We start from the raw sequence: 22,182 nt of genomic DNA, 5'->3' as shown, positions 1-22,182 counted from the left end.
ATAATTTTGCAAGGTTAACCTACAGTTATATGCAAAATTTTCTGTGCACCTGTGTTATGAACCCTAGGTTGTATTACTGTTCCCACGTATTTCCTGGCCCTTCTGGTAAGAGGATTATGTTTCCCTGTCCAAATCATCACACTTGGCCATGAGACATCTTTTAATATGTCTGACGCACATTAAGACATCTAGTGCCTGCTGCATTAGGCCAAACTGATAGAAGGAACCGTAGAATAAGAATCTGTTCCAGACCACATGACACTCATTTGTTACTCCTTCAGAAATTTATTCAGTGCCTCTGTTTCATGAAGGACACACACATTATCTCCCCTTCTTACAACAATCTTAGAGGATAGATCTTTTTGGATAGATGTTTTTGCAGATGAGAACAATCATAAATAGGGTCAATAACTTTCTTGAGGTGATAACAGCTTCTCATTAGCTTAGCCAGGATTTAAACACAGATCTGATTCTCTCTGTATATATTTTATCTCTGTATTTTCCTGTTTGCTCTGTATATCTAACCGTGTATATCTGATGAATCCTTTCTTTACCAATATGTGGAATTAATAATGCAGTGTACAAACCTTCTATGTCATAAATACTCTGTTTCTATTTAAATAAGTCTTATAAACTACAGGCTTACAGGTCACAGATTTGTTGTTTTCAGAGGTTTTTATTTTTGTTTTTACGTTTGGAATCAGGTACTTTTAGGTGAGGCTTACAGTTACCAGTTAGCAACAATAGCCATCACTCCCTACTATTTTTAGCTAGCTGATTTTGTACACTTATCTGCATGGCCTCTGTAAACTTGAGTTTATAACCTCAGATTGGCTTACCTCATGTACATTGTTATGAAGACAAGGTAGGTGAATAATTTCCTTCTGGTCATTCCTTGACTCCAGAGAAGTTATTTTTCACAGTTTCAGACTAGCAAATTTTTAAATTGTGTGCAAGAAGGCAGAAGGTAATAAAAAGTCCATAGTTAATTTGAGATTTACTAGCTGGTCATTGTTCTAAAATTTTTAACATTTAATTATCTAACATAATCCACCTAATAACCTTATGAAATAGATAATGATGATTCCCATTTTAGAGAAGGGGAAAACTGAAGCAGAAGAAGCTGAATAGTTTGCCCAAGGTCACACAGCAGTTAAGGGGTTGGGCCAGGATGTGAACTCAGTCTGATTGATTCTGCTTTCCTAGACATCACACTGTGATGGAGCTCTGTAGGTATCTGCACCAACTCTTCTCATGAGTGAAAAAATTTCTTAGGTCATTACTTGATACCCTTATGTGAAGAACTAGTTGTGCCTTCTTTCATGCTGCAACTTTTGCATAACTATCCATAGTTATGAATTCATACTCTTTCTACAATTAGACAGCTGCCTTTTGGGGATTGTGAATCATACAGACATTATATTATTTTGCTACCTTGAGTTCATTGGATAAACATTAGTCAGCCCTGATCTTTGGATCTTGTGAAAATCATAGTCTTCACTGAGAACCCCCTAGTATGCTTTAATAGGTGTAATAAGAAAATGTTAGCAAACCTATCACTTCATCCTTTAAAAAAATTTCTCTTAGCACTTTGAACCAACGTGTGGTCTGTTACTTTTTGAGAAAGACTGCCATTCTCAAAATACACTGTTTTACATTGTTTGAAAAATAATAATTTGTGCTGAACATTTACAAGTTTTATCTTGAGGGAGAGTGTGTCTCAAGAGTTAACACTACCACTGTGAATTGAATTTCCTGAAACTTTGAAGCACTCAGCTTGGTGGTAGGGCTTAACAGTTAGAGGACTGAAGCTTGGTGGTACATGACCCTGTTGTGAGATGGGAAGACTGAGAACTGAGTGAAAAGCATGATTAACGGTACGAGCTGCCATCACACCTGGAGGGGAGCAGAGACAGTTGAGAGGGGAACAGTGGGTGGGAGCCCAAACACCGCTCTCCTTCCGCTTTCCCAAGGGGGTGCCCAGCAGGAGGGACCTTGTTTTGTCTCTTTCTCCTGTCACTTCTGCGTGGTAAAATGAAGGGCTGGTAGCATGAAGGCTATGAATGTAATTGTAAAAACAATCAAGGATCTAAACAAGGGGGATTTTCTTTTGCTTGTGTATTCCCAAGCTTTTCTAATTTTCTGTTCTGTTGTCACTGAAGTCTTTCTGGGGCATTTGAAACCTTGGATCTGAACTGGGCGGGGGGCAGAAATCTTCCAGGCTCCAGCCTCTCTAGCCATATTCATGTCGCACCTGAGCCATCAGAGTGATTCATGAATGACAGGAAGGACTGCTGATTCGGGGAGGTCTTTAGCTGGTATGAAGGACCAGCTATAAACAGGTCAGGGTTTTTTGTTTCGTTGTTTCGGTTCTAATTTGCATGTTTTATTTTGTCAACTTTGCCTAATATTTACACGCTGTGCCTACTCTGTTGTTTATTTTGATGGTTGAGCTGTATAGGATGTTATGTATAAGCACACACATCATCAAATGTTCATTTTGTTGAAACCAGATTAATGTCACAATATTCAGAAAACTTCTTGTGCTTCCAGCTTTTTTTAAAAAAATTGACACTTTGATAGACCAAAATGAGGTAAATGTGTCTCTTGTGCACTATGTTATGTAGTACTAATGGATTGTTAGATATTTGCCATAGTGTTAACATGTTAATTTATGCCCTGTAAATGAATATGAGACACTATTGCTGGGAAAACTGTATAGTCTGCAGAATAAATGCTGTATAAGAAACAAGCCTTCTTCTAAATAACTTTTTTTTTTTTTTTTTTTGCTAGTTCACACTTCAGCAGTAGGCGCTATAGGTGTGAAGAATCTAGAGACTGTAAAATTTGAGTGATAAACCAGATTATAAAATAAGCTTAATTACTGATAAGAGTTTTGCTCATAAGTTTGACACCATCGTGTAGTATCTATTGGCTACTTTTGCAAGAAGCATTGGAAAACATACTTTTGGGAGCAAGTCGAGTGCTGTTTCTAGTATTTTGAAATAAAAGCTTGCAGCTTTTTGGTAAGCAGACCTTTTTGAATTCTATCACAACCAGTTACCTGTAGTGAGTAGTAATATATTTTATATGTGCAGGGATAGTTTGTAAAGTTCACACATCTGCTTACTGACAGGGATGCTTAATATTTCTGCTGTTTGTAGACACATTCTTGTTTCCTAGAAATAAATCTTATAGCAATTTGAAGTCTGTTAATGTCGAAGAGAACAAATGTTTTTAAACTTAGTTTGTTATCACCAGTACTAAATAAGTTAAATTCAAGAAATCTTTATTATGTGGTGAGCATTTTGCTAGGAACTGGCACACACAGTGAATAAGACATTCATTCATTCATCCAAAAAATATTTATTCAGTGTCTTCTATGGGTAATCATAAGGGCTTCCCTGAGGAAAGAGTGCTTATGTTAAGGTTCAAAATGAGTAGGAGATACCAAGGTGTGAATAGCAAGATAAAGAAAAAGTCTCTCACATGCCTTAATCAAAGGGCTCCAGGTTGAGAAAATGAAAAGTTAAAAAAGCCCAAGCTGTCCAGAATGGCTGAAGCCAGGGGAGGGGAGAGGGGAGCAGTGGCTTAAGATGGGACTGAAAAGATAGCCAGAAGCCAGTTCATGGAGAGATGTCTAACTTGGAAGGCAAGATTAGGAATGTGGAGCTGATTATTAAGGCAATGGAAGGTCAGTCAACGGTTTAGGAAGGAAAATGACTTTAATATGACTCTGATTGCTTTGTGTAGAATGGATTAGAGTGTGGGACAAGAGAGGATAGGATGTAAAGAAAGCAAGATGCTAGTGAAGCATTCTGACAGATGATGGTGACTCAGGCTGGAGTGGTGGTGGAGAAGTGGATGGATTCTAGAGATCCTTAGGAGTAGTAAAGAGGAGATGCGGTGATTTTTGAGATGTAGAATTAAGAGTGGGAGCACATGGAGTCTGAGATAATTCCCAGGCTTCTGACTTCAGCCTCTAGGAGAATGATGGTCACATCCCCTGAGAAGGGAAAAAGGACAGAAGACAAGGTCCATTTTAATTTCTGAGGTAATACTTCAAAATGGACAGATTGTGGACATAAATAAGGAACACAGGACAATAGTTACTTATCTTCAACAGGGGATGTATACGGTGTGTGCTTATATACATATATATAAATAATTATGTATGTTTTTCAAAACTTGAAAGTATCAGGCAGTATCAAAACAGTATCAGTCAGTGAAGACATACAGATTTTAAAGAGGAGGAGTCACCGTGAGAGAATCTGGTAGCCTGAAGGTTTTGGTTTTGAAAGAAGCTAGGAGAGGGTGCATGAAAGAAAGTTCGAATGAACCAAGCCACATTGCTGCTAAGTCACATCAGTCGTGTCCGACTCTGTGCGACCCCACAGATGGCAGCCCACCAGGCTCCGCCATCCCTGGGATTCTCCAGGCAAGAATACTGGAGTGGGTTGCCATCCACATTGAGCAGATTACAGTTTTCCCTATAAGTTAGGATCAAAAGGAAAGTTACAACCAACCTAGATAGCATATTCAAAAGCAGAGACATTACTTTGCCAACAAAGGTCCGTCTGTCTAGTCAAGGCTATGGCTTTCCCAGTGGTCATGTATGGATGTGAGAGTTGGACTGTGAAGAAAGCTGAGCGCCGAAGAATTGATGCTTTTGAACTGTGGTGTTGGAGAAGGCTCTTGAGAGTCCCTTGGACTGCAAGGAGATCCAACCAGTCCATTCTAAAGGAGATCAGTCCTGGGTGTTCTTTGGAAGGAATGCTGCTAAAGCTGAAACTCCAATACTTTGGCCACCTGATGTGAAGAGTTGACTCATTGGAAAAGACTCTGATGCTGGGAGGGACTGGGGGCAGGAGGAGAAGGGGACGACAGAGGATGAGATGGCTGGATGGCGTCACTGACTTGATGAACGTGAGTCTGAGTGAACTCCGGGAGTTGGTGATGGACAGGGAGGCCTGGTGTGCTGCAGTTCATGGGGTCGCAAAGAGTTGGACATGACTGAGTGACTGAACTGAACTGAACTGAACTGAAGGTGACTGCATTTTAAGATTTTAATGGGAATTAGTTTGTCCTTTGCTTCTTGGTCATTCTTGATTAAACCAGTTTGTTTTTTGCTGAGGCTATTAACCCAGATTAACATTTAAATACTAGAGTTTAAGATTTTAATTAGAAGGCTGGAATGGAACTCTAACTTCTGAATTGGTTGGCTACTGCTAATGGGTTTGTGGTTTTTTAAAATTTGATATCTAAGGTTTGTGGTTGGGGTGGGAATGTGAAGCTTTAAAAACCTAGAAATGTGTTTATGGGAGGAAGCTGTAGCCTGTTGTGGAGATAAACTAGGAGAAGGGATGAAGAAAAGAGGAGAAAGGACCCTATTTCATTAGAGGAGGCTTTTTATATTATACAGTGCCTTGCATGAATCAGACTTTGGAAATATCAGAACTGAATTTTTATTTTCAACATTTCAATTTTGCTTTAATTGGGTACTTGAAACATGAAGCATTTTATGGTGTGAAATACCAAATTAAAGCTCCCAGTGGCAACATGGAGTTGTCATCTGTGATATAGAGTCATATTGGGGGGTTGGAGCCTGGGAATGGAAAGTGGAGACTGGAAAAGTCACCCTACAGGTTGGGCCAAGGTTGCTTTGATGATGCATTCTTTAGTGGGAATTTCAGTACAAGAGTTACCCGAAATTGGGTCTCACACCCTAGCTCCAGCATATTTAGGAGGGAGAAGGTTGCCCAAACTTGCCATGCTCCTTATCCTCTGCTGAAATGTGGAGATGAAATCTGCCACCCAGTTTATTTTGAGAATTAAATGAGAAAATGAACGTAAGGTCTCTGGCAGAGTGTCTTATTCACAGGAGGCACTTAATTCTTAGTTCCTCTTTCACCTCCAGTTTAAGCCATATCCAGATTCAGTGGTCTGTAATAATGCTATAGATGCCTTATTAGTGGCCAGATAGATTTAATGAATGAGTTAGAGTAAATGCAGTTGAATTTCTCACCTCTCCTTATTGATTATGAAAATAGAAATTCATAGCACTTCATCTTCTAGAATTGCTAAACCAGATGATGCTTAGGACTGCCCATAGAGGCACACAGAGTAGTTTTTGAAGGGTTTAAAATAACAATTGATAAAATAATTTGAAATGTATTTCAGTGATAGGCTTTCTGCTGAAAAACATTTGGCCACTTACTTATCCAGTTAACATTTATGAAGCAGTTTCTGTCCCGGGCCTGTGTAATGTGGGAGACTGACAAGTGAACAGATGATTCTTACACACCATAGTAAGTCTTGTGCTGTGGGGAATCACAGGGAATTTTGCCAAGAAAATCTGACAGTGTGTGCCAAATGCTTTAAAAATATGCATCCTCTTTTACCTCGTTGATGTGCTTCTAGCAATATAAACTGAGGAAGTTTGATGAAATCTTGCTTACAGTATGAAAAATTGCTGATTGCAAATGTATAACAAAAGTGACATTACTTTGTCAAAGATGGTCCGTCTAGTCAAAGCTATGGTTTATCCAGTGGTCATGTATGGATGTGAGAGTTGGACTATAAAGGAAGGTGAGGGCTGAAGAATTGATGCTTTTGAATTGTGGTGTTGGAGAAGACTCTTGAGAGTCCCTTGGACTGCAAGGAGGTCCAATCAGTCTGTCCTAAAGGAAATCAGTCCTGAATATTCATTAGAAGGACTCATGCTGAAGCTGAAACTCCAATACCTTTGCCACCTGATGCGAAGAACTGGCTCATTTGAAAAGAGCCTGATGCTGGGAAAGATTGAAGGTGGGAGGAGAAGGGGATGACAGAGGATGAGGTGTTTGGATAGCATCACTGACTCGATGGTCATGAGTTTGAGTGAGCTCTGGGAGTTGGTGATGGACAGGGAGGCCTTGTGTTCTGCAGTCCATGGGGTCACAAAGAATTGGACATGACGGAGCAACTGAACTGAAAATGAACTGGCTTGGTTTCTGTATGATAAATGGACATTACTTGTGCCTATCAGTGATCACAGAGATCTATAAGTGACAAAGGAAAACTAATTGGTATATTATGAAGAGGAAAAAGGTTACCAAGGAACGTTTTTTAAAAAATAATTAATTTTTAAAGAAAAAGTTTAGCAAAATCCTTTCCAAATGACTTTTATGTGTTCTCTGCCTTGAAAAAGGGCTTCCCTGGTAGCTCAGATGGTAAAGAATCTGCTTGCAATGCAGGAGACCTGGGTACAGTCCCTGAGTCAGGGAGGTCCCCTGGAGAAGAGAATGGCAAATCATTCAAAAAGACATAGGTATGATCATAATCTGGAAGTAGGTGGGAGTTTAAGTGAGCTAATCATCTTGCCAAATCTGTGTAGTTTCATCTAAGAGATAAATTATATACACACACACACACACACACACATACATATAAGTTTTGAGTAATGACTAGATAGAATGTAGTCCCAGTGAGACGGCTCAGGTGAATGAGCATGTCAGCAGAGCAGGAAGGACAGTGTGCTTTCTTGGTGCTCCCAGTCTTTTGAGGTGCACTTTGCATTAAGAAGACTGACCTGTCAGAAAAATCATTCTGAAAATCACGGGAAAAAATATGTCTAGTGAGTATGTTTGTAACCAGCCCCAGGGACTTCTTCACTGGTCATTTTGGCTCAGCTGGTGGCATTAGGTCAGTTTTTTTAGCTTATGGAACCATCCCATTCCTGGATACCTCAGGTTCTAAGAGTACGTTTGTTGAGAAGTTATTTTTCTCCTTAGTTGATAATAAGATAAACTGCGAAGATCTTGGCTTCTGTTCCCTTTTCAGCAGCAATCCGTTTAAAATTCAAAAGTTTTAACTTAGGTTTTCCAAACAGTTTATTTTGGAGAAACTTTATTCAAGGCCAAATTTATACATTTGTATATAGGATAAACTCTACCAATTTACAAAAATAGATAATTATTCCTTTTTTTTTCCCCTCAAAAAGATGGATAAGCTTGGAGAGCTCTAGTTTTCACATTTATATGAGAACTGTAAACCAGCAAGTAACAAGTCTTTTCTGTTTCTGGATCAAATGGAGTGACTATTCCAGAGTAGAGTAACAGGAGGCAGTGTCTGCCTATTTTTGTTGTTTACTTTTTACATGGAATATATATCTGCTCCCTCTGTCCTTGGAATAGACTTCTGGAGTTTCGTTTTTTTACTTCTGTTTCTAGTCATAAATTAGATGCTGAATGATACAGAAAGAAAGGAACAAGAGGTTAAGAACTATAATGCAAACATCAGGGCTAAAGGAAGATACGTTTCTTTATCTAAAGACTATCATTTTCTTTTCTTTTTAGACTTTTTTCTTTTTAATGACTATCATTTATTGAGTGCCCATGTGCAGATCACTCACCTAGAGCCAGACATACTGGAATGTGATGTCAAGTGGACCATAGGAAGCATCACTATGGACAAAGCTAGTGGAGGTGATGGAATTCCAGTTGAGCTATTTCAGATACTCAAAGATAATGCTGTGAAAGTGCTGCACTCAATATGCCAGCAAATTTGGAAAACTCAGCAGTGGCCATAGGACTGGAAAAGGTCAGTTTTCATTCCAATCCTAAAGAAAGGCAATGCCAAAGAATGCTCAAACTACCTCACAGTTGCGCTCATCCCTGTTGGCTCAGAGGTTAAAAGCGTGTGCCTGCAATGCGGGAGATCTGGGTTCGATCCCTGGGTCGGGAAGATCCCCTGGAGAAGGAAACGGCAACCCACTCCAGTGTTCTTGCCTGGAGAATCCCATGGACGAAGGAGCCTGGTGGGCTACGGTCCACGGTGTTGCAGAGTTGGACACAACTGAGCAACTTCACTTTCACTTTCACACACTAGTAAAGTAATGCTCAAAATTCCCCAAGCCAGGCTTCAGCAATACGTGAACTGTGAACTTCCAGATGTTCAGGCTGGTTTTAGAAAAGGCAGAAGAAACAGAGATTAAATTGCCAACATCCGCTGGATCATGGAAAAAGCAAGAGAGTTCCAGAAAAACATCTATTTCTACTTTACTGAGGATGCCAAAGCCTTTGACTGTGTGGGTCACAATCAACTGTGGAAAATTCTTCAAGAGATGGGAATACCAGACCACCTGACCTGCCTCTTGAGAAATCTGTATGCAGGTCAGGAAGCAGCAGTTAGAACTGGACATGGAACAACAGACTGGTTCCAAATAGGAAAAGGAGTGCATCAAGGCTGTATATTGTCACCCTGCGTATTTAACTTATATGCAGAGTACATCATGAGAAACTCTAGGCTGGAAGAAGCACAAGCTGGAATCAAGATTGCTGGGAGAAATATCAATAACCTCAGATATACAAATGACCACCCTTATGGCAGAAAGTGAAGAAGAACTAAAGAGCCTCTTGATGAAAGTGAAAGAGGAGAGTGAAAAAGTTGGCTTAAATTAATTCAGGAAACTGAGATCATGGCATCCGGTCCCATCACTTCATCGGAAGTGGAGGGGAAACAGTGGAAACGGTGTCAGACTTTATTTTGGGGGGCTCCAAAATCACTGCAGATGGTGACTGCAGCCATGAAATTAAACAACACTCCTTGGAAGGAAAGTTATGACCAACCCAGATAGCATATTCAAAAGCAGAGACAGTACTTTGCTGACAAAAGTCCATTTTGTCAAGCTATGGTTTTTCCAGTACTCATGTATGGATGTGAGAGTTGGACTGTGAAGAAAGCTGAGCACCGAAGAATTGATGCTTTTGAAGTGTGGTGTTGGAGAAGACTCTTTGAGAGTCTCTTGGACTGCAAGGAGATCCAACCAGTTCATCCTAAAGGAGATCAGTCCTGAATATTCACTGGAAGGACTGATGCTGAAGCTGAAACTCCAGTACTTTGGCCACCTGATGCGAAGAACTGACTCATTTGAAAAAGCCCTGATGCCGGGAAAGATTAAAGGCAGGAGGAGATTGGGATGATAGAGGATGAGATGGTTGGCTGGCATCATTGACTCGATGGACATGAGTTTGGGTAAACTCCAGGAGTTGGTGATGGACAGGGAGGCCTGGCATGCTGCAGTCCATGGGGTTGCAAAGAGTCGGACATGACTGAGCCACTGAACTGAACTGAATATGTTCAGATACCTTATGTACATTATCTTGTTTAATCCCCACTATCCTGAGAGGTAGAAAAAACTCGTTCCTTTCGTTGTAGACAAGACCTCCAAAGAGTAAACAATTTGCTCTTAGCTGTATGCAAGGTCCGAATTTGATTCTAGATCTGCCTTAAAGCTTTTGTATCGTATAAGCTGCTAACTTTTGCCTGGGAGTTAGAAAACTTACAATTAACTCTTACAATTCATCTATTGAGTTGCATTAACTTTCTTGGCTCTTGCTTTCTTTATCTGTAAAGTGAGAGGATCGAGCTAGAACTTTAAAGTTAATTCTGGTTGTAAAATTCTGTTATTTCTGATTTCTTTATTGAATTGAAATGGAGAGTGTATAAAGCTCCTACTAGTTCAATTGTTTGCAGCCAATTTGGTTTGTGAAGAATACTGTTAGCCCTGTGATTTTTTTTTTCACACCATTGTCCTGTGGTGGTACATAAAAGACATCAGTGAGAAGACAGGTTAAAAGAAGGTACATTATGTCAGCTGCAGATTCACAAAAGAAAACTCATTTAAAGAGGAGCACCTCGACATCAAGAAACGGTAAACATGGGCTGGAGATTGTGTAGGTGGGACCTGGTAATTGTCTTCGGACACCAGTGTGATTTAACCTCAAAGAGTTATCGTGCCTCAGTGAGTGATTTCTGTGTGTGTGTCTGTCTTGAGGCATTGGGGATTCTGTTAAAAGGTACAATGATGACTCAATTTCAGTTCTTCTAGGGTCTTATTTCCAATTAAGTGCTAAAGAAGTGGCTGTAGGAGGGACACAGTGATTATTGATATAGAGCTAATGAGATGACGTGATATTAAAAAAAGCATTATCTGCAATATTTTTATTCCACTTAGTACCTTTTTCTCTAAAAGTGCTGTACAACTAACATTGGGATAATAAGCCATTAAGTGTCAAAACACTGAAGAGTAACAAAGTGGCTAGGAGAAATAAATACACAGAAGTAGTAGAGGCTTTAAGTCACTGATGGGCACAGCAGGTTAGTGATTCTTTGGCTAAATCCATTGCATTCACCTTTGATGCTGTAAATGGCTGGGGGTTTGACATGGAGGCCTTTTCATCCTGTGGTTAAGACTGAAGACCATGAATTTTCATGTCAGATAAACGTGTGTTTAAATCCTGATTCTACTGCTTACTAGCTATTGGAGCAAATTAACCTAAAATTTCCAAACCTCAGTTTCTTCATCAATGAAGTGGTGGTAATTTATACCTCCCTTGGTAGGATTGTTCGGAGGATTAAAGTAAATGAGTTAAATAGGTAAAACATTTAGGTCAGTGCCTCCTGGTACATGGTAAACGCAACATAAATGCTAGCAATTCTTATGCTCAGAATATGTCAGAATAGTGACTCTGATGAGATGATTGAGCATAACAACAGCTTCTCTGGTTCAAAAGATAAGGTGATGTGGAGTGTACAGGATCTTGTGTTCCTTCTCTGAACTGATACAGAACAGTATTATCTGTAGACCGTCTGAGCCACCAGGGAAGCCCGCTTCATAGTCTAGCATAAGATTTTTTAATAAGGAAGCATACAGAGACTAAACATAATTCTTTAAGCAGTCACATACATACCACTGGCTTTAAGATATAAAAAACAGATAGAATTGAAGATCCTTGTTCAGTTCATATCTAAGGTTTCAGATGCCCTGGAAAGACTTCAGTGACAACAGAAAATTAGAAAAGCTTTGGGAAAACACAGTGCAAGTTTCTATCTCTGAGTTGGGAAAATCCCCTGGAGGAGGAAATGGCAACCCACTCCAGTATTCCCGTTTGGAGACTTCTATGCGGACATGACTGAGCGACTGAACTGAACTGAACTCAACTGATGGACAGAGCAGCCTGGTAGGTTGCAGTCTGTGGAGCCACTGAGTTGGACTCGATGAGCATTCAGTTCAGTTCAGTTGCTCAGTCGTGTCCGACTCTTTGTGCCCCGATAGACTGCAGCACGCCAGGTCTCCCTGTTCATCACCACTCCTGGAGTTTATTCAAATTCATGTCCATTGTGTCGGTGACGCCATCCAACCATCTCATCCTCTGGTGTCCGTCCCCTTCTCCTGCCTTCAATCTTTCCCAGCATCAAGGTCTTTTCTGATGAGTCAGTTCTTCACATCAGGTGGCCAAAGTATTGGAATTTCAGCTTCAGCATCAGTCCTTCCAGTGAATATTCAGGACTGATCTCCTTTAGGATGAACTGGTTGGATCTCCTTGCAGTCCAAGGGACTCTCAAGAGTCTTCTCCAACACCACAGTTCAAAAGCATCAATTCTTCGGCCCTCAGCTTTCTTTATAGTCCAACTCTCACATCCATACATGAGTACTGGAAAAACCACAGCCTTGACAAGGTGGACCTTTGTTGGCAAAGTAATGTCTCTACTTTTTAATGTGCTGTCTAGGTTGGTCATAACTTTTCTTCCACGGAGTAAATGACTGAGCAAAACACACATAGGACATTAGACATACATATCTTTCTGTAGCTTGCTTTTCTCTCTCAACATTGTTTTTGAGATTTTCTGTTGTACTCACAGCTCTATTCATTTATTAATATTTTAACTGCCATACATTATTTCATCAAATGAATGAATATACCATTTTAATCTGTTCTCTGTCAGTGGACATTACCTATAATTTTGAATATTTCTGCATAGCTCTCACTTCACATCCCACTGTTCACTGCCAATCTCAGAGGTAACCACTGTCCTGAACTGTGTTAATTTTTTAATGACTTAGAGATCCATATTCTTAAAGAATATGTGGTTTGTTTTGCATGTTTTTAATCTTTATGTAGTACAATCTTACTATATTATTTAGTGACTTTCTTTTATGTTCAACATAATTTTGAGGTTTATTTATGTTAATATGTTGTGGCAATAGTCATTGATTTTTACTGTGTACCTTATTCCACTATTTGAATATATTATGATCTATGGACATTTAGGTTGCTTCTGACTTGTTAGTATTACAAACAGTATATAATCAACATCCTTGTACTTGCGCTGATTTTCTCTGAGGTATATACCTACTAATAGAATGACTTACAGATAATGTATCTGCATCTTTGTCTTCACTGGATATTGATAAGTAGTAATTATATTATCATTTAATTATACATATTTTCTAATTTCTCATTTGACCCTTGAGTTTAAAATGCATTTTAAAAACTTGCAGATATATAAGATTTTTATTACCAGTTTTTAACTTAATTACTCTCTAGTCAATTAATGCCTGTTTCTTACTAATTCTTTGTTATCTGTTGAGACTTGCTTTATAACATAATGTGTAGTCAGAATTTATCCAGGTTTTAGGCAGTTTTTATAAATATTCCACATGTGTTTGAAAATAATTCATCATCTAATTGTTGGTTTCCCATAAATTCCAGTCACTGAATCCCATAGATTCCAATGATTTCCAATTATTTTTGCTTTACATATTTTGAGGCCTTGTTTTTAGGTACATATAGATTAAATGAGTTGTTTTATATTTGTGGTAATTTTGTTTTTTTGCTGTTACATAATGATCTTCTTTACCTCTCATAATGCTTTTTCTTCAAAGTTTACATTTCCTTACAGTGCTTGTAGCTATGATTGGCTTTTTAATCAGTTGTATTTACTGGTGTTTTGTTTATATACTTTAAAATTTTTCTCTCATGTTAATATTGTTAGTATGTCTCTTGGAAACGCCATAATTTTCCAAACAGGATTTTGTTTATTTAGTTTTAATTTTCTGTATTTTACCTGCTAAGTTTAGCCTGTTTACATGTATTAACCACTAGTGGTCGGGCTTCCCGGGTGGCTCAGAGGTTAAAGCGTCTGCCTGCAATGCGGGAGACCCGGGTTCGATTCCTGGGTCGGGAAGATCCCCTGGAGAAGGAAATGGCAACCCACTCCAGCACTCTTGCCTGGAAAATCCCCTGGACGGAGGAGCGTGGTATATCTGAACTTACTCCTAGTGCCTTATTATTTGTTTTCTGTTTACCCTGCTTTTTTCCTCGGCTGTTTTTCACCTTCTAATCTGTCCAGTATTGGTTTGAACAGTTTTTGTTTATTCCTTTTATCCTTGTTTACCCCTAAAATTTTAACATGCGTTTGGCTTTTCTGAGTCTTACATTAAAATCAGTATGTCCACCGCTTACCTGAATAATACACGGACCATGGGAATCTTTAACTCATTGACTCTCCACCAATTTTCTAAGGTTTTTATCAGTATTTTAGTTACATTTTTTAATCACTCAAATTAGTTTTAATTTTTACACTTTCATTATTGTCTAATATCCAAGGTAATTGTGAACTCCTTATTTAAATGTGTTCTTTTCACTCTTTCTCTTCAGATTTTCAAAAGAAACAGCCAGACGATGATTCCACTCCAAGTACAAGTAACAGCCAATCAGACTTGTTTTCCGAAGAGACCACCAGTGACAGCAATGATACCTCGATAACCGCGCCAGCTCTTAGTCCCAGCCAGCAGCCGCTTCCGACAGAACTGAATGTAACTGCACCAAGTACAGAGGAGTGTAAGTGCCCAGACCTGTGAAGTGGCAGAGAAGGCAGCCTAGGGATCGTCATGAGTTTCTTTGTAATGCCTCTCCCAGGAAAAGGCTAGCAGCTCTTTTAATTCAAGATTGAGTGTTAATGTACAGGTCCAAGTCAGCAAGGTAGAGAGTAAGTTTCAGCCTTCCATTGAGCTTAAACTTTTCTAAAAAGAGTGCCTTTTATGTTAACTGTCAAGGTACATGAGATTTTGAACCAGTCTAGGGCAGTTCTCAGCCTTGGTTGTAAATTAGAATCCAGTGGGGATTTTTAAAACAATTTTAATCTTCAGTACCATTCCCTGAATCTGATTTAATTGGTCTGGAGGGAGGCTCAATGATATGTTCTTTATAATTCTTCAGAGACTTCTTAATATGCAGCAAGAATTGAGGAACCACTGGTCTAGGGAACTTACCCTGATTTAGCAACCTTCCATTGAAGCCTTGCCTTTCTCACTAAATAGGCTTTGAGTGTTTCTAGGCAGTTAACTGAGATAACACTATATCCTGTATACATAGGATATTTGAAGGGAGGAGGAAGTAATCTCTGTTACTCTTCTGTAAGTCCTTAGGGATAGAATACTGTTATCATACATACGATGTGGAAGTTCCTTGTCCACTTAAGTTTTTTTTTCCCACTTACGTTTTATAGTGCTATAGCCATTTCCTTTAGAGCACAACTGTAATGGACAGAGTTTGTTGAAAATTACAGCGATGTTAATGACAGCCATTTTTACCTTTTAAAAGCTTTACTTAACAGGTTGAAATTTGGTGTTTCATATTTACAGAATATCTAGAAATCCTTGGAATATGGTAGGTTAGAATATTCTGTCTTCTAACTTCAGCAGAGAACAGATATTTATCTAAACCTATCATAAACCATCATACTAGGTAAAATTGAGAATATAAAAATTAAAAAGGCCATAGTCCCTATCCTCAAAGAACTTACTGTTTATCAGAGGAAATTAAATGTATTTCTTATAATAAATTAGCAGTTCTCAGCCAGGAGCAGTTTTGCTCCTCCCCCTCCCCCCAGTGCTGTAAACCTCTGACACTGTGTCTGAAAGCCCTCCACAGCAAGGAATTATCCAGCCTGACATGCTAGTAATGCCAAAGTTGAGAAACCCCTGTACACAGTGGTGTGCACCCATTTTAATGGTCCTTTTCCATGTGCTAAAGACATGGACTATTGAAGGAGGGTGTTGATTTACTGGTTTACTGGTTTGAAGACAGACACATGGAGGAAAGTTGCATGGAATCTGCAGTGGCAAGTGACTCACTCCCTTAGGGCCATTTATGGAGGACTGGCTGGACAGATTATAGCCATGCCATAGTTGCTTGAGTGCTCAGTGAAGATACTTGGATGTTTTTGAGCAAAGGAAGTAATATTGCCACAGTTATTCTGAGAAGTAACCTGGCAGTATTGAAAAAGGGAAGGATTATACCAGATAATATTGCATAGAGAGAATTTTTAAATTGTTGTAACCTGTTGAAAGAGGCCTAGGAGAAGATGTAGAAATTATATAAGAAGAGAAAAATAGATGAAAGTGATAGTGATATTAAGACAGTAGGCTTTGTTTTATATTTAAAAATCTGTTTAAGGTTATTGAGAACCTGTGACCCCTTGTCTCAGAAAAATACACACCATCCATTTATACTCAGTTTTGAGTAAAAATTTTTCTAAAGCTCACTATGACCTTTAGGTTAAGGACTCCTTGTCTACGGCAAGGTTGGAGCTGATCAGGATCTCATTTTATGGAGCAGCATTTGATTGGATCCACACATCAGGATCAGGCCAGGATCAAAACAACTTGAGCAGCCCACGTGCTCTGAGATAACAACAGCTTTTTTTTTTTATTGAGCACTTTTTATGTGCAAGACGTTGTTCTATATGTTTTGTATATTTTCTCTTTTATTCCTCGTGACAGCTCATTGAGGTGTGAATACTCATTATCCCCATTCTATAGATAAGGAAACAAGCACAAAATTATCAAGTAATTTGCTCATGGGTCCCAGTGTCTCAGCAGGTAAAGAATCTGCCTGCAGTGCAGGAGACACAGGAGACATGGGTTTGATCCCTGAGTTGGGAAGACCCCTGGAGGAGGAAATGGTGACCCACTCCAGTACTCTGGTCTGAAAAGTTCTGTGGACAGAGGAGCCTGATGGGCAACAGTCCAGAGGGTCCCAAAGAGTTGGGCATGATTGAGTGACTCAGCACACACACAAAACAAACTAGTAGAATCCAGAACAGGATCCAGAGTTAGGCATTTGTCTTCAGAACTCATGCTTTTAATCAGTTTATTCATAATATGAAATGTAACTGCCATAGAGAATAGAAATGTTCATGTTGGCAAGCCTGGCGTGCTGCAGTCCATGGAGTCGCAAAGAGTCAGACATGATTTAGTGATCAAACAACAACATGTTGGTAAGATCAGCTCTTTTCTCTGTAATTAAGGTTATGTGGAAACTTAACAGGGTAACCAAAAGTTACTTGATTAATTCATCATGAAAAATCCTTGTAACAGGGATTGGAAATAAAAACACTATATCCATGTGACTATATGACTAAAAGATTTTCTCTGGAGTCAGATCTGTTTGGGAAGCAGATCCATAAAAAGAATTTACATAACAAATAGCAAAGTATGGACTCAGAGCAAGTGGGGTTAGATGAAGTGAAATTTTCATTGAGTGAGGCTAATTGTCAGGTGACTCTAAGGACATACAAGGAAGGTCTTGTGTTCAGCACAAGATTCCATATTCATATCCTTTTCCCCCTCCTGTGCCTGGGCTTAGACCTGCCCTGAGCTCGTGAGCCCCTGGGACATAGCACTTCCTGCGTTTCTTTTTATTTTATTTTATTTTTTTATTTTTTTTAATTTTTATTTTTACTTTATTTTACTTTACAATATTGTATTGGTTTTGCCATACATTGAGATGAATCCACCACGGGTGTACATGAGTTCCCAAACATGAACCCCCCTCCCACCTCCCACCCCATATCATCTCTCTGGATCATCCCCGTGCACCAGCCCCAAGCATCCTGTATCCTGCATCAAACATAGACTGGCGAATCGTTTCTTAGATGATATTATACATGTTTCAATGCCATTCTCCCAAATCATCCCACCCTCTCCCTCTCACTCAGAGTCCAAAAGTCCGCTCTACACATCTGTGTCTCTTTTGCTGTCTCGCATACAGGGTCATCATTACCATCTTTCTAAATTCCGTATATGTGGGTCAGTATACTGTATTGGTGTTTTTCTTTCTGGCTTACTTCACTCTGTATAATCAGCTCCAGTTTCATCCATCTCATTAGAACTGATTCAAATGTATTCTTTTTGATGGCTGAGTAATACTCCATTGTGTATATGTACCACAGCTTTCTTATCCATTCATCTGCTGATGGACATCTAGGTTGCTTCCATGTCCTGGCTATTATAAACAGTGCTGTGATGAACATTGGGGTACATGTGTCTCTTTCTATTCTGGTTTCTTCGATGTTTATGCCCAGCAGTGGGATTGCTGGGTCATAAGGCAGTTCTGTTTGCAAATTTTTAAGGAATCTCCACACTGTTCTCCATAGTGGCTGTACTAGTTTGCATTCCCACCAACAGTGCAAGAGGGTTCCCTTTTCTCCACACCCTCTCCAGCATTTATTGCTTACAGACTTTTGGATCGCAGCCATTCTGACTGGTGTGAAGTGGTACCTCATTGTGGTCTTGATTTGCGTTTCTCTAATAATGAATGATGTTGAGCATCTTTTCATGTGTTTGTTAGCCATCCGTATGTCTTCCTTGGAGAAATGTCTATTTAGTTCTTTGGCCCATTTTTTGATTGGGTTGTTTATTTTTCTGGAATTGAGTTGCATAAGTTGCTTGTATGTTTTTGAGATTAGTTGTTTGTCAGTTGCTTCATTTGCTTTTATTTTCTCTCATTCAGAAGGCTGTCTTTTCACCTTGCTTATATTTTCCTTTGTTGTGCAGAGGCTTTTAATTTTAATTAGATCCCATTTGTTTATTTTTGCTTTCATTTCCGGAATTCTGGGAGGTGGATCATAGAGGATCCTGCTGTGATTTATGTCGGAGAGTGTTTTGCCTGTGTTCCCCTCTAGGAGTTTTATAGTTTCTGGTCTTACATTTAGATCTTTAATCCATTTTGAGTTTATTTTTGTATGTAGTGTTAGAAAGTGATCTAGTTTCCTTCTTTTACAAGTGGTTGACCAGTTTTCCCAGCACCACTTGTTAAAGAGATCGTCTTTACTAAATTGTATATTCTTGCCTCCTTTGTCAAAGATAAGGTGTCCATAGGTGCATGGATTTATTTCTTGGCTTTCTATTTTGTTCCATTGATCTATATTTCTGTCTTTGTGCCAGTACCATATTGTCTTGATGACTGTGGCTTTGTAGTAGAGCCTGAAGTCAGGCAAGTAGATTCCTCCAGTTCCATTCTTCTTTCTCAAGATTGCTTTGGCTATTTGAGGTTTTTTGTATTTCCATACAAATCTTGAAATTATTTGGTCTAGTTCTGTGAAAAATACCGCTGGTAGCTTGATAGGGATTGCATTGAATCTATAGATTGCTTTGGGTAATATACTCATTTTCACTATATTGATTCTTCCGATCCATGAACATGGTATATTTCTCCATCTATTAGTGTCCTCTTTGATTTCTTTCATCAGTGTTTTATAGTTTTCTATTTATAGGTCTTTAGTTTCTTTAGGTAGATATATTCCTAAGTATTTTATTCTTTTCCTGTGTTTCTATAACTTGCCATTCTAGGTTGCTGTAGACTGCCACGTTTTTTCTTTTGATATTCATAAATACTTTAAGTCTGATTAAAGATGTGTTGCTCTGTCAGGTTGGCCAAAGTTCATTTAGGTTTTTTTGTCAGATGTTATGGAAAAACACAAATGAACCTTTTGGCCAACCCAAAACGAGTTTCAGAACCATTCTCTTTCTGGAGACATCACTGCTTTTACTGTTTAACTGAAACTCTCAGAAGCTAATCTCATTTTCCAGTTCTTGCTGGGCTCATTATTATAAATCTTGGCCTTTCACAGACCTAGAGAAAGGAGATTTGCTAATCTGAGATACAGTGATGACTTAAGTGTTCAACTGGGCAGTCTGAATTGGAGCTCAGGAGAGAGAAGTCCAGGTTTCCTTCATCCACATGCAGATGACAGGTGGAGCCTTGCGAGTTCAGTGAGATTGCCGAGAGTGGGGAGAAAGAAAAGCAGTGAGGCTAGAACATTGACAGAAACCAGAACAGGGTAAGCAATTGAGGAAGTCAGAGAGGAGGTGAATCATAGTGGGCAAGCTGTCAACTCCAGTATTCTGTCCTGGAGAATTCCATGGACTGTATAGTTCATGGGGTCGGAAAGAGTTGGGCATGACTGAGTAACTTTCACTTTCAAGGTCATAAAAGCCAAGGAACAAATTTCATTGTATGGTATGGGCTTTGTTAATAATAATGAAAATGTTCACTCATATTTATGAAGTGTTTGACTATCTTCTAAGCTCTTTACATGTAATTCTCACAGTACCCTGTAAGGTAGGTGCTTTTATTAACCCTGTTTTTGCAGATGAGGCAGTTGCATTAGAATAGTTAAAGTAACTTCTACCTGAAGTTCAGAGCTCTTGCTTCCCTGTGTAGCTCATGCTCCAACCCACTGATTTGGCTCCAGAGCCTGTGAAACTTTCAAAGCCTGTGCCTTTGAAACCGTGCACCTCAGACTGGGACTTGAATGCACATGCCGGGACTTGAACCCAGCCAAAACCCCAATTGGGATTTGAACCCACGTGCATAAGAATTTTAGAGTAAAAGGGAGGCAGTAGCAGAAATAGTTGGAGAAGGCAATGGCACCCCACTCCAGTACTGTTGCCTGGAAAATCCCATGGATGGAGGAGCCTGGTGGGCTGCAGTCCATGGGGTCGCGAAGAGTCGGACATGACTGAGCGACTTCACTTTCACTTTTCACTTTCGTGCTTTGGAGAAGGAAATGGCAGCCCACTCCAGTGTTCCTGCCTGGAGAATCCCAGGGGCGGGGGAGCCTGGTGGGCTGCCATTTATGGGGTCACAGAGAGTCGGACACGACTGAAGTGACTTAGCAGCAGCCACAGCAGAAATAGTGGTTAAGAAGCATGTCATTTGCAAAAGCTTTCACACATGGGTCTTACCATCTCACCTAGGTTGAAAACTATGCTAGAGTGAGGAGATGTAGTCCTGGTTTGTGGATGGGGGCTATGGGAATAAGAAAAGAAAGATTTGTTAAAGCTCTCAGGGCAGATGCATTTGTAAGTCAACAGGAGATAATTAAAATGATTGCCAAGTACAGTGAAGACTCAGGTGAGAGTAGACAGCCTAATCCATTGACATCTTGCATAGTTCTTCAACTGTGATGTACCTAGGTGGAAGAAGAGGCATCAGGGGATTACGTATATTAATCTTTTAGTATTCTTAAGAGATCAGAATTCCGTCTGTTGACCCCTAGCTTCCCCACAGAGTTATGGAGAAGTAAGGTGTGGGAGGTGTTGGAAAATGGGCTTGGAATTCCAGATCCAAGTACAGCCTAGTTTGTGAGCTCTACAGTAGTTATGGCTCTGTTGTTACTGTGTAGGACCAGAAGTGCTGTGTCTTCTTTGCTAATAATCAAGAGAATGAGTATTGCTTACATCTGCTTTCTGCTTCTCGCTGTTAAATGAATATGACAGGTGGCAAGAGTCTGGGTACATTAATACAGTTTTAAAAAGACTGCAGGTAAGATAAGAATTATTGGTTAAGAGTGTATAAAGCAGGGAACAGGGCAGATTTTTATCTAAAAGAATTTGTTAAAACTCCTTGACTGAAGGTCAAATAAAACAGGTGTCCAAAAGCTCCAAGTGATATTTTTTGTCTGAGCGCACGCGTCTCTTCCTATCCCATCTTATGTGTGTCTGCAGAAGATTCCATGGACCTTTAGCTATTAGGAACATTTTCAAAACACAGTGTAAACAAAATGCTAACAGTGACCAGAAGGACTCGGCATAATATTTAAACGCTGTGAAAGTGGTGACAGGTATCACCAGAGCACTTACAAGTATTAGGCACTGTTCCAGATACTTGTTTGTATTAACCTGCCTCCTGTTCATAGTACCCTGTAAGGTGGGTACTGTGACCGTACCTATTTTGCAGATGTGGAAATGGAGGCCCTGGATGATTCTGTATCTCTCGCCCAAGATCCCAGAGCAGCCTGGCTTGCCAGCTGCCACCGAGTAGCTGCCTCTCTATGTGATGATTTGTAGTATAAAGGACTACAGAGGACAGTGTTGCACACTTAAAAAGACTAAAATCGCATATATTTCTTAATGCTTTTGCTACTACCTAATTATTTTTCTGCCAATTTCCAGGTTTTCCATTGAGGTGCTGAATTGTGGTTTGTGCTTTGTTTCTTGAGCCAAGTTTTGAAGAAAGAGAAGATAATGTCAGGTTGTGGGTCAGACACTGGAGGTAGTTGTTAAAGCCA

At 39.5% G+C, this 22,182-nt stretch overlaps 1 protein-coding gene and 1 non-coding gene across 2 annotated transcripts in view; both read left to right on the top strand.

The window, feature by feature from the left end:
- ZFAND3 (zinc finger AN1-type containing 3) overlaps positions 1–22,182 on the top strand; it is a 313,457-nt gene that overhangs the window by 222,110 nt on the left and 69,165 nt on the right. The window contains exon 3 of the mRNA XM_052649117.1: positions 14,484–14,666. Coding sequence (XP_052505077.1) covers positions 14,484–14,666 — 183 coding nt within the window. The remainder of the gene's footprint in view (positions 1–14,483; positions 14,667–22,182) is intronic.
- On the top strand, positions 13,939–14,010 carry TRNAC-GCA (transfer RNA cysteine (anticodon GCA)). Its single transcript has one exon. It is a non-coding gene; the product is annotated as a tRNA-Cys (tRNA).

This window comes from Budorcas taxicolor, chromosome 11 (assembly GCF_023091745.1).
Source record: "Budorcas taxicolor isolate Tak-1 chromosome 11, Takin1.1, whole genome shotgun sequence".
Taxonomy (NCBI): Eukaryota; Metazoa; Chordata; class Mammalia; order Artiodactyla; family Bovidae; genus Budorcas; species Budorcas taxicolor.
Note: the sequence above shows the minus strand (reverse complement) of the source record. Positions and strands in the feature narration are given on the sequence as shown.